The 12402-nt window shown below is 59.9% G+C and overlaps 1 protein-coding gene across 1 annotated transcript; it reads right to left on the reverse strand.

Moving 5' to 3' along the window:
• Positions 1 to 9711: 9711 nt before the first annotated feature.
• POU4F3 (POU class 4 homeobox 3) lies at positions 9712 to 11134 on the reverse strand. The gene is made up of 2 exons (XM_048319972.1): positions 10915 to 11134; positions 9712 to 10666 (listed from the first exon to the last, which is right to left on the reverse strand). The coding sequence occupies exons 1-2, from the start codon at positions 11032 to 11034 to the stop codon at positions 9806 to 9808; spliced, it is 981 nt and encodes a 326-aa protein (XP_048175929.1). The 5' UTR covers positions 11035 to 11134; the 3' UTR covers positions 9712 to 9805.
• Between the last annotated feature and the right edge of the window lie 1268 nt (positions 11135 to 12402).

The raw sequence follows: 12402 nt of genomic DNA on the forward strand, positions 1-12402 counted from the left end.
ACCAACTGGCAGGCTCGTTCATCCCCTCAGGAAGCTTTGGCACTGCTCCCAGAGCTGGGAGGTTATCACTGGCCATGCTCCTTGGGGAACGGGGCTGTGGCAAGCACTGGAGCCAGGGAAAATCTCTCTGGGGGAATCCCAAACCCCCACTTACTGCAGAGCTACTGGATCTGCTGATGGAGTTCTGCAAATGGAATGGCTGTGGGTACACTGGGTATCCAGGCAGTTTTCCAGAGAAGTTGCAGCTGGGACCCCCACTGCAGCCCTGGTTCCCCTGTCTCTCCTGCCAATCCTCCCTAGACCCATTGTTCCCTGGCTGGAAAGCTGCTGGCTATGCTGTGCCAGATACCAGCACAGAGCTGCTGCGCTGCTGCCACTGCTGCTGCTGTTGCTCCAGAAAGCATTTCCAGGGATGTTTTAAACTGGTGAACCTTTTCAAATATTTGGATTTCTGTAGTTTTTAAAAGGCTGTTTGTGACATGATCTGACTTCTCTGCCAGGCATATGGGAAGGAGTCCTTAAACCCCACGGTGTGGATGCTCCCTCTCAAACCTGCCCATGTTCTTGCATTTTCTTGGTCCAAGGTGAATTGCCTTCTTCATCCTCATTGCAGCTCTGTGCCATAAGCTGGTTTCAGCATGAAGGTTCCCTCTGGTGTAGTGTGGCAGCCCTTGAGCTGCTGTGGTCTCACACTGCTGGGATTGGCCTCTGTCATGGAGCTGCAGCAGCCGTGGGGTTGTGCCATCTTGGAGATGCCGACATCTTGCCATTCTTTTAAAATTTTTTTCAGATGTCATTTTGAAGTGTGATGACAAATTAAAAATTTTGCCCTGGGCTGTCTGCAGGGCCTCTGGGCTGTTGCGGTGCCAACATCTGCCGGCGAGACCCCCAGATCCCGTGCTGGAGGGCAGCAGCGGGGGGAGGCTCCTGCTGCCACTGAGGTGCCTCCTCCTTCCCAGTCCCCCTCGGCCTCACAGTTCACTGCTGAACTTGGGGGTGAAGCCATGGGGCTCATCCCCCATCCCCTCCAGCCATGGGGGCCTTGGGGGACCATGGGAGCTGTGCCCCTGCTTGGCCTTGGAGCTGGGCTGGCCCATTCTGAGGCCACGTGAGGATTCATCTGGGAGTTGTGGGGAGCAAGTGGGTCTGGGCATTATTGAAATTTAGCGGGGCACCTCCCTGTCTGTCAGCACGGCACAGCACGGCATGGTGTGGTGCACGCAGGCTCCAGGCACAGAGCTCCCCAGTCTGGTCCAAGGCTTTCCCTGTATTTACATGAAAACATCTAGGTTTTTTTCTGTACATATGGAGCCTGCAGATTCCCTCCTACACGGGGAAAAGGGGTGCAGGCTCAGCCAGAGTAAGAGCAGAAGATGGGTGGGAGGTCTGGAAGGTGCCCTGAGTCAGCCAAAGCAGGGGTTTGCCCAGACGAGCTCAGAGGTGATGGCTGGAAAGAGCCCAGCAGAGTCGAGCCTAGCCTGGATGCCTGCAGCATGTTACCTCTTGCAGCTCCTTGTCCAGGAGGGACAGTGCCACTGGCCCTGCGAGTCCTTCTGAAAGCATCAGAGTCCTGTGACTGCATCAGCCACCGCAGAGCTAAGAGCAGGCCCTGCCCAGGAGGGTGCTCGGCCCCACCCTGAAATTCTGGGAGCATCCAGGGAAAGTTCTCCTGTCTGAAACCAGCCACAGAGCTGACACTAATAGAAAAAGACCACTAAAAAGCTGTGTGATATTCTGTTCTGCTCCTGGTCCCTCTCTCCCTCTGTTGCTGCTGGCATTTTATGAATTATTGATGTGCCTAGGTGCTGCCGCTCTCCCGTTTTCTCCGCGCCGCTGCCGCGGCCGCGCCGGCCCGGGGACGGGCTGCCATGAGGGGTGCCCGGGGACGGGCTGCCGTGAGGGGGTGCCCGGGGACGGGCTGCCGTGAGGGGTGCCCGGGGACGGGCTGCCATGAGGGGGTGCCCAGGGACGGGCTGCCATGAGGGGGTCCAGGGACGGGCTGCCATGAGGGGTGCCCAGGGACGGGCTGCCATGAGGGGGTGCCCAGGGACGGGCTGCCATGAGGGGTGCCCAGGGACGGGCTGCCGTGAGGGGTGCCCGGGGACGGGCTGCCATGAGGGGTGCCCAGGGACGGGCTGCTGTGGGGGTGCCCAGGGACGGGCTGCCATGAGGGGGTGACCAGGGACGGGCTGCCATGAGGGGGTCCAGGGACGGGCTGCCATGAGGGGTGCCCAGGGACGGGCTGCCATGAGCGGCGGTGCCCAGGGACGGGCTGCCATGAGGGGGTCCAGGGACGGGCTGCTGTGGGGGTGCCCAGGAACGGGCTGCCATGAGGGGGTCCAGGGACGGGCTGCCGTGAGGGGGTGCCCAGGGACGGGCTGCCATGAGGGCGTGCCCAGGGACGGGCTGCCGTGAGGGGGTGACCAGGGACGGGCTGCCGTGAGGGGGTGACCAGGGACGGGCTGCCGTGAGGGGGTGCCCAGGGACGGGCTGCCGAGCGGCGGTGCTCTGGGACGGGCTGCCGTGAGGGGGTGCCCAGGGACGGGCTGCCGAGCGGCGGTGCTCTGGGACGGGCTGCCGTGAGGGGGTGCCCAGGGACGGGCTGCCGAGCGGCGGTGCTCTGGGACGGGCTGCCGTGAGGGGGTGCCCGGGAACGGGCTGCTATCCGGGGCTCAGAGCCGGGTCCCACGGCGGAGTCGAGCGCTCGGTCCCGCGGTTGGTGCGCAGACTGGGGCTCCTGGCCGGAGCAGGCGGGGGCTTCCCACGGGCTTGGAGATGCCGTGTTCATTTCTCTTCTCATGCGAGGCTCTTCTCCTGCTCCTGACCACGACTTCTGTATCCCCGAGTCCCTCCTCCAGCCCGCACTGCCGCGGGCTTCTCCTCCGGGCTGCCTCTGCTCCCTTCCGCAGAGCGCACAAGGTCTGGCACAGGAGGCTGACCGGGCCCCCAGAGGCGCCTCATGGAGCCCCGCACCGGCGTTGCCCCAGGAGCAGGGTCGGGGCGGCCGTCGGGCATCGCGGCAGGGTCAGCTGAGGGGACAGCCCGCCAGGCTCCGTGTTCCTTCCCCGCGGGGGACGCGGCTGGGGGCTGGGTGCTGGCCTTGTGCAAGTGCGCGTGACAGGGCGTCAGGGAAGGGAGATCAGCCTCGGAGCATTGCAAATGTGCGTCTTTCCCTGGGAGACCAGGAATGCTCCGGCTCTGGGGTTAATATTTCATGAGATTTTAGGACAGAAGCTGGCTCTGAGGCACGGAGCAGACGTGCTCTCCCGTTTCCGCAGCAGTACGGGAGGGTCGCAGTGGCCCAGGGGCCCTGGCACGGGGGAGGGGGCTACGGCAGGCGACGGATCCGTGCGATTCCAGAGGGCTGCCCCAATCCGGCGCTCCTTTGGCTGCCTGGGACTGTGGTGAACCGGAGCCAACCCACTCCTCAGGCCTCAGCTCTGCTGTGCTGTCCTGTCTCAGGAATGGCATCAGTGTGAAATCCCAGGATGCCTCATCTCATGGCCAATTTGCTCAGGTTTCCTTGGCGGGGGCTAATGTGTTTTCCATGTTAATGTGCCTGCACGTGGCGTCCAACCTGACTGCAACATGGAGCCACTAATACTACATGACTGGCTCACATGCCCCGTTGGCAGGGGACAGGGCTGCATGCGTTGCTGCCGCTCCACTCCTCCAGCGGCTTTTGCCTGAGCTGACCCCAAATTTACAATATTTCAGGTTTCCTCATTAAAGAAGGAAGCAAACAACTTTTCCCACCCCAGTGTCTCTGACAAGGAAAACATTTGCTCTATCCAAAATATTTCAGGTTCCTTCACTGCTCCTCCCCTGACCCCTGCTAAAGAAGCTACCAAGAAAAAGCACAAAATCTCTCTTTGAAAAGTCCAGCATTTAAAGGATCATTAAAGCTTTTCCTCAACATTTCCTTATGTCTCTAGATGAGAGTTATTTTGGGTTTTGAGGAATTTCAGCCTGTTGGCAGCATCAGAACTTGGCCAAACCATCCCGCTGGTGCTCCCTTGGAGCCAGCCCCAGCTCCCTCTCAAGCTCCATCCCATCTGCAACTGCTTCAGAATAGTAATCCTTTTCCAGCCAAGAGATCCACCCTTGTTGCCAGCTCAGAATCCCCATCCCTAACCCTCCTGCCCTGTCCTATCCGAGGAGACCCACAGCTCACTCCTCTGTTCCACCAGAAGGTGCCTGCATCTCCCATCCTCCTGTGAGTGCCCAGAGCTGCCAGGTATCAGCCAGGGAATCACAGGGTGTAAAACCAACCAAGGAATGAACAGGGGTTCAGATGTTTTCCAGAGGCTGTTACGTGTTCTCACTGTGGAACCTGAAGGAGGATCCTTGACCTGTGCTGGTTTTCCTCGCAGAGATCCTTGCTCAGGCCATGATGTGGTGGCAGCTGCAGACTAATCTGTTTTGGCATTTGGGGAAAAACAGATGTATTCTGAGGCAACCAAGGTATCAAACTTTAACCATGTCTCCAGATCCTTGGTGTGTTTTGTTCCTGCTGGCAGAGACTGTCAGGTGTGGGGTCATGGGGGTCTGCAGGAAGCCGAGGGGGTTGTGGGGGGCTGTGAGGAGCTGTGGAGATGCTGCACACAATACTCGAGGCTCTGGCAAATGAGGGGCAAGCACAGGATGCCCAGCTGAACCTTCCTTAGCTCTGCATCACACAGAATTCTTGAAAATGTAATCCCTCTCCCCAGATAATGTCCTGATTTTTGGTGGGTTTATCCTCTGAACCCCTGTATGTGCTTTTGTGGTGTGGATTGCAGTATTTGGGTGTGCTCCGTGCAGAGCTGTGGCTCTTGGTGGAGCCTGCAGGGTGCATCTCTCTGCAGCAGCCCTTGGCCCTGCCAGGTGGGCACCTGGGGGAGGATTTGTCCCCCATGCCACAGTCCCTGCCCCCAGTGACATCCCCAGGGCCTCGGGATCCAGTGTCAGGCTTTTCTGGGATGACCAAGGGCCCTGGTAAGCCAATACATGTGTGTTAGATACACCAGCCTCTGGAGGAGGAAAACCAAAGTTTCCCTGCCTGTCCCCCTGCTGTCCATCTCTCTCCACTTTAGCTCCACACTCATGCAAGTTTAAAAGCAAGTAAATGCTGGTGATGTGATTCACCTCCCCACCTGCTCACTCCTCCTTTTGTCCCTGGAATGAGAAGTTCAGCTCACCTGCCTGGTGGGAGCATCCACTCCAAGCACAAGGATATAGGGAATTGCACCAAGATGATTCCACTGAAAGCAAAAACCTCTCTGCTCTAAACAGGGACTGAGTTATTCACTTCCCTCACTGAGCTCTGAATGCTGAGCTCTGATGGAAGACGATGCCTTGGTTCCTCTCCCAGCTCGTCTGTTGACAGTGTGTAAATGGACAGAGATCACACTTCTCCAACACTTACGAATAATGACCCACACTGGGGTCGGGCAATGCTGCTGGGAACAAGCGGTGCCAGTGGGCTGGTCCTGGGACCAGCACAGTGCTGGATGCTGCCCAGCTGGCAGAGCTTCCCCTGCCTCTGCCGTGGGTTGCCCCCCTCACCCCTGGACTGCCCCACCTCCAAGGGTGACTCCAGCATTGCCCTTCCTGATCCATGGGCAGTGAAAACCATGGTCAGGCACTGAAACAACCCTGAGCACCCACAGACTGGGCTGTCCATGGGGGGCTGAGGGGTCCCAGTAGTTCTGGCACCATCTCTGCTTTGTACTCAGCATTTGGGACCATCATTTCCACCCAGCAGGTTGAAGATGTTTACCACGTGTCAGTACTATTTGACAGCAGCTGATCTAGATTTGTGTAGCATTATTATTGTGTGCATTCTTAATTCTCTTTGGAGAGAGAGCATTTCATTTTCCTCTGCGCATTGTTTTTCTCCTCCATATAAAACTCTACTGCAAATGCAGTGACATATTTTTCCATACACTGTTCTAAATTTGCTTAAAGAAAAAAAGTCTAAAGCATCTTGATGATGAAATAAGTTTGTACCTAACATTTCCAGGCAAACTGCAAAGCATGAGTGCCACTAAAGACAAAATTTGCTTAATTGCTTTAAAACACTGTTCTGAAAATAACTCAAAGCTGTACAGCTGGAGCGAGTTCCTTCTGTTTTGTACCAGCACAAAGCGGGACTTCCCCTGTCTCGATGGGTCTCCACAGAGCATTTGGCTGTGGATGCCCACTTGAAGCCCATGGCCACGTGCTTTTGGCACCTTCAGGCTGCTCCTGGTGAGCTGGTGGGTGATGGAGGGTACAGCCCAGCCTCTGTGCTGGGCTGAGTACTGGGCTCCTTGGGATCCCTTCTCAGGGTTCCCCTGGACTGGCTCTGGCCTCTGCTCCTCACTGAGCTGGGCTGCGTTGGTCTGGGCTGGGTGTTGGGTGCTGGGGCTCCCAGTCCTCTGGCCCCAGCACCCTGGCGGTCTCTCATCCCAGAGGCGCAGCTCTCCCCCGTGCAGACACCAGTCCTCGCTCCAGCCCTGGGGACCAGAGCTGCCAGCCCAGGGCCTGGAGCAAAGCCTGGGCAGCAGCAGAAACCACTGTCCTAAGGAACATTTTTCATCTCAAACTAAATGTGTCTCCTTGGGAGGACAAATGCCTTTGAAAACTCAGGAGAAGGGAAACACTGAGGGCAGATGGCATGGAGGCAAAAGGAACTGGAAGTTTGGAATTTTGCAGCTGAAAACCAGTTTTCTCTGGGAAAGCAGCATGCCTCCAGTTCCAGCTCATTCTCTCCTTGCCAGTGGCTACTTCTTGGACCTTCTGGTGCCATCATGAACATGGGCTTGGCTCTACATCAAGCCAGGACCCTCAGCAGGTCCTACCACTCCCACAGGACACAGGTGGCTGGACCGTGCCCTGATGGGACATGCACACACACACACACGGGCCTGCCAGGCCATCAGCCATTCCCACCTGCACCACAGCACCTGCTGCCTCGCTCACGAACCCCTCAAGCCCCTGAGCCCTCTCTCCTCTCTCTCCCCTCCTCCTCACACATGCTTTTGTACATCTAGGAGCTCCCTCCAGCCCCCCTTGTGTTATCAGATGTGCTGCTATTGATTTCCTCCCTGCATTTGTTTTTGTTATTCATTATTAATGGGATCATTTTTCCATCCTTTGTGCATGAAGGCAAATTTTGTGTAAAAATCGATTGAGTGAGCAGTGCAATTGGCTTGTTTGGTTTTCTGTGCTTTCATCTCCTGTGCACAGGTCCCGGGAGACAGAGAGCAGGATATTAAGGAACAAGCATGGAATGGGAAAAAAAAAAATCAATTGTTATTGGTTCAGAAACCATAGACAGGGGTTTGCCTGTTGAGCCTCTCACACACGTACTGGGCATTTCCTATTTCAGCAGGTTTCCCTTTCCCCTTTATCTGGGCTGTCACTAAAAGGGAATTCCCTTTCTCAGCAAATTTCACCTGCATTTTTCATTTTACCTGTGGGAGATGGGTTTGTCCATGGGGTGTATTTTGAAGAATCAAGTGTCCCAGGGTGGGACACAGTCCTACCGCCCAGGACAAGGAGGCCCAACCCTCCAATAAAATTGGGAGTTCTGATCCCCAGGCACCTGGAGAGACCGATGAGGCAGGAGGGGGCTGGGGGGGGGGGGGGGGGGGGGGGGGTTGGTGGGCTGTGATGTGGTGTCAGCTTCTCACAAACCCGGAATTCCAAGCACTGGCTCCCTCCTGCCTCCCATCTCCCGTTGGCGATGCTTACTGGCTCCGGGGCACTGCTCGCCATTCTAGGGGGAAAACGTGGGCAGCTTCTTTGTGCCTCTTCAGCATTAAATACCGGTTCTGAACTATTCCCACTGAGGCCGAAAGAAGTTCATCCCCAGCTCCAGGAAGACTAGATGAGTATCCTGTGTCACAGTGGGTTTACCCCAGAGCACCAGAGCTTTGGGAGCCAAATGCAGGGACAGACTAAGGCACCAGTGATGACCAACCGACACGTACCTGACCTCCAAAGTAAATCTCAAATGAAGCGATCATATCCTGTATGAGATGTCTGGGCACAGCAAGGCGTGAACCTGCACACGCAGAGTAAAAATAGATCCTGGATTTGCAGACTGAAGTCTGGGCAGAGCCCCCTCTCCAGAGCACTGCCGGGAGAAAAGGAGCTGGGAGGGTGAGCTAAAAGGTCAAGGGGCTTCAGGTTTCCCTGGTGAACGTGTTGGAGGTGAGGAGGAGCTCACAGGAGCTGCTTTCTGGGACAGTAGCTGCGGGTTTGGGAAGCTTCGTTTAGGATTTGTTTTACATCTTTAAGGCACTCTCCGTAGCTGTGCAAAAGGGACAGATGCGGAAACGTCACAAATCCACAAAGCTAGGGGACACCAGAACAGCCACAAGTAAAACCGCGGTGATTCCTTTGCCATTGTAGGAACAAGCCCGGTCCGATTTTGCTTCTAGAGGTGAACAGGGACAGAGGTGTTGGCCATGGAGCTGTGAGGGTGTTCTGCACCGCCTGGTAGGAGCGGGGGCTCGGCGAGGCGCAGACTGGATTTAACCCAAATCAGGGAGGACACTAATCCCGCCCGGGAGCAGCGGTAGCGGTTATTTCTGCTGGACGCTGGAACACAGAAGACGTGAGCCTGCGGTGCCCCGCGGCAGTGGCACCGCCTGGGATCTGGGCTGGATCTCTATTCCCGTGCCGGGAAATGCTTCCGGCCCCGCGCCCGCTCCCGCCGCCGGCCCCCGGCCCAGCGCGGCCGTACCTGCTCGCCCGGCGCTCCGACGGCCGCGGGGCCAGTCCTCAGCCCGGGGGCGCGGCGGGGGCAGCTCCCAGACACACACGGGGACGAGGGAAGAGATAAAAACACACCTGTAAAAACACGGGCCCGGAGTCCGCGGCCGGTGGCTCCGGGGCCGAGCGGCGGACAGCAGCTGCAGGGGAAGATGCCGTCGGAGTTGCCTTATTTATAGTGCAGAAGGCGATTAATATTGCATCTCCCTTACTCTAAATTTTCAAAGCTCACAATATAATGTAATGACCTAAGGGCATTTATTATTAAAGGACATTTGATTGGGGAAAAATCATTGAGGATGGTTGGAAAAACGCGGTGTGAGGATGCGTTACCGGGGGCCCGCGAGGAAAAGGTGGATTCATGAAGTCGTTTCCTAATGGGGGAGGAGGGTGGGACCCGGTTCTCAAGTTCGATGTTTGTCACTCATTGAAACGCTAAAGTGGAATATTCAGAGGAGGCTCACGCTTCGAACATTAATCTTTAATCGTTAAGGTGCTTCTGGGAATCGCAAATAAAAGCCCTTTCCCCCTCCTGAACAGCTTCAGAAACGAACCTGGCATCGGTTTTGGTGGGGGGATGCTTCCGTTTCCCCGGGGCCGGTGGCAGCGCGGGGCCCGGCGGGGCGAAGCCCGGTCCCGTGTCCCGGGGCGTCGCCCCGCTGAGGGGCGTTTGTCGAGAGTGCGGTTGCTCTCGCAGGTTATTTCGGGTATTCCCGTCGGCGCTGCGGCGCGGCGAGGAACGACACGTCCCGGCGGGTTGAAAAATAAAACTTTATTGGGGCGCGGGCCGCGGGGCTCGCTCGCCGCGGCGGGACGGAGCGGGACGGCGGGGCGCAGTGGGAGCGGCGCTGCCCGGGGCGCGCCCCGGAGGCCTTGCCCGCCGTGAATGGAGCTCGGGACCCGCGGAATTCCCGCTGCGCCGCTTCGCTTCCCAGCTCGCCCCGGCTCCGCGCCCCGCCGGGCTTCTGTCCCAGGCCGGGCGGCGGGTCCGGGCTGGCTCGGCGGGGCGGGGGGCGCTTAGGGCCGTCCGTCCCGTCCCGGGGTCCACGGGGCCGCGCCGTCAGTGCACCGCCGAGTACTTCATGCGCTTCTGCTTCTGGCGCTGATTGCAGAACCAGACACGCACCACGTTCTTCTTGAGGTCCAGCTTCTCGGCGATGGCCGCGATCTTCTCGGCCGAGGGCCGAGGCTGCAGCGCGAAGTACGCCTCCAGCGAGCGCCGCTCGGGCGCGGCGATCGAGGTCCGCCGGCGCTTGCGCTCGGCGCCGGGCGGCGGGTCGGGGCCGGCGGGGCGGGCGCGCCGGGCGGCCTCGGCGCCCTCCAGCCAGGCCTGAAGCACCGGCCGCAGCGCCGTCATGTTGTTGTGCGACAGCGTCAGCGACTCGAAGCGGCAGATCGTGCTCTGGCTGAGCGAGCCCACGCCAGGCAGCTTCAGCGCCGCCAGCGCCGCCCCCACGTCGGCCTGGGTCACCCCCAGCCGCACCCGCCGCTGCTTGAAGCGCTCGGCGAACGCCTCCAGCTCCCGCGGGTCCGCGGCGGGCGCGGGACCCCCCGGAGCGCCCACAGGCACGGGCAGGGGTCCCGCGGCGGCGCCGGGCAGCGGCGGCGGCGGCAGCGGGGCGGGCAGCGCGGGGGGCTCGGCCAGCCCCGCCACGGCCAGTGACGGCGAGAGGTGCTCCAGCAGGTCGCCGCCGTCCAGCGCCGGGTGCGGGAGCGGGTGCGGGTGGGCGGTGAGGGCGGCGGGGTGCGGGAGGGCGGCGGCGGCGCAGGGGACGCCGCTCATGGCGTGGAAGGCGGCGTCCGGCTTGAAGTGGGGGTGGAGGTGGTGGGCCTTGGCGTGGGGGGCGATGTCCGCGGCCGCCAGCGCCTCGGCGCGGGCCAGCAGGCTCTCATCGAAGCTCCCAAATATATTGCCCTGCAGCTGCGAGCAAGAGCACGCATGGCGAGGTCAGTGGGGAATTCTGTCATCTCCGCCTGAAAAACCGGCCCCGGCACCGCGGGTCCTCCCCGGAGCTCAGGTCATAAAAATTAATAGGAAGGCAGCGGCCCCGCTCCGCATCGCGCGGATCAAGGGCGGGCACGGGGGGTGCTGCCGACATGAAAAAAACATTAACCCGGTGCCTGTCAGAAAATGTGGCTTAGAGCGGTAATTGCGCTGCATCCACGTACCTGCGGGGCCGGGAGGCAAACTCTGCGCATCGCCTCGGCGCCGGCGTGCAGGCTGGGAAACTTGGGGTCCTGGAGGGCGGCGGGCACGGCGAAGGGCTGCTTGGCGTCCATGGCCATCATCTCCGCGCGGCCCGCGGGCGGGAGGCCCCGGGCATGGGCGCGGGACTGTGTCTGCCCTCGGCACTGCCCGAGTGAGCGGTGTTCGATGGCTCAGCTCCCCCGCCGCCCGCCCCCCCACCGCTCCCTCGCTCATCTTACACGCCGTCCGCCCGCACGGGCCGCGCACGCGTGATGCGCCCGGGCAGGACGGGCAGGGCACGGGCGGAGAGGCGCTCCGGCCCCCCGGCCCGGGCCCCGCCGCCCTCAGCCCCCGCTCGGGGCCGGACGCGCCGTCGCGGGTATCCGGCTGCCACGTGCGGCCGGGAGCGACTCGCAGCCCCCGGGCCGCTCCCGCTCGAATCCCGCTCTTCCCTCGGCCGCAGGTCCCGGGGGAAGAGGGGAGGAGCGGGCGTTTCCCCGTGGGCAAAACCCGCGGGCTGACGTTTGGAGCAGAGGGACCGGCGTCCACACACCCATTCCCCGGGAAAGCGGTCCTGAAGTTGGCATTGTTCTGCTATTGAGCGGTCCTTTCATTTTTGCTCTCCCAATCTTCACACATCTTCAGACATTACTGGACTTTGAGGGACCAGAGATGTAAACATTTTGCAAAATTCGAAGTTCTTAAACAAAATTAAAGCCTACTCCAAGATTTAAAGTTTCCAAGACTTACAAGCCTCGGTAAGCATGGACCAAAAGCCGAAGGAGCTGCTTTCTGACAAACGTACTGACTTGATGGCGGGCAGAGAAAAGAGGCGGCACCGCTGCTGTGAAACGGCTTCCTTTGGGAAACACGCACCGAGCAAGGCTCACAGAATCAAGGACCGGGCTGGGTTGGAAGGGGCTCTCACCGCGGGTCGGCCCGGCCCGAGCGGGGCGCGGCTGCGGCGGGACGGGAGCGAGGGGCGCTGCCGGCGGCCGAGGGCCAGCACCGCGGACAGCGCCGGCCCCGGGGCTCGCCGGCCGAGGCAGTGCGGCCGTTCTGCTCCCGCCCCGCTCCGCTCCCGTTCCCACTCGCTCCGATCCCTCCCCGCTCCCGTCCGGTTCCGTCCCGCCCGGGGTCCGCCGCCGGGCCGGGGGCGAGGGGCCGGGCCGGGCCGGGCCAGGCTAGCAGCTCCCTCCCACCGGGGGGAACCGGCGCGTTGTGGCGAAGCTGCGTGCCCTGATTTATGATAAAACATTTAAAGGAAATCATTTATATTTCAGAGGCCCTAAATAGCTGCATGAAAGTTTCATCTGAAGTGGCACAGCTTTAAAGGCGGCCCTGCTTGCTGGAAGTAATTAATAGAGGGATAAATTTCAGGCCTTTGTTTTGGTTTGATTTTAACCCTCCCTTTATTTAGTGTTGCCTGTTAACGCCAGTAAACAAGAAGATGCGAAGGGTGGATGCAG

Source organism: Corvus hawaiiensis, chromosome 15, assembly GCF_020740725.1.
Source record: "Corvus hawaiiensis isolate bCorHaw1 chromosome 15, bCorHaw1.pri.cur, whole genome shotgun sequence".
NCBI classification, from domain to species: domain Eukaryota; kingdom Metazoa; phylum Chordata; class Aves; order Passeriformes; family Corvidae; genus Corvus; species Corvus hawaiiensis.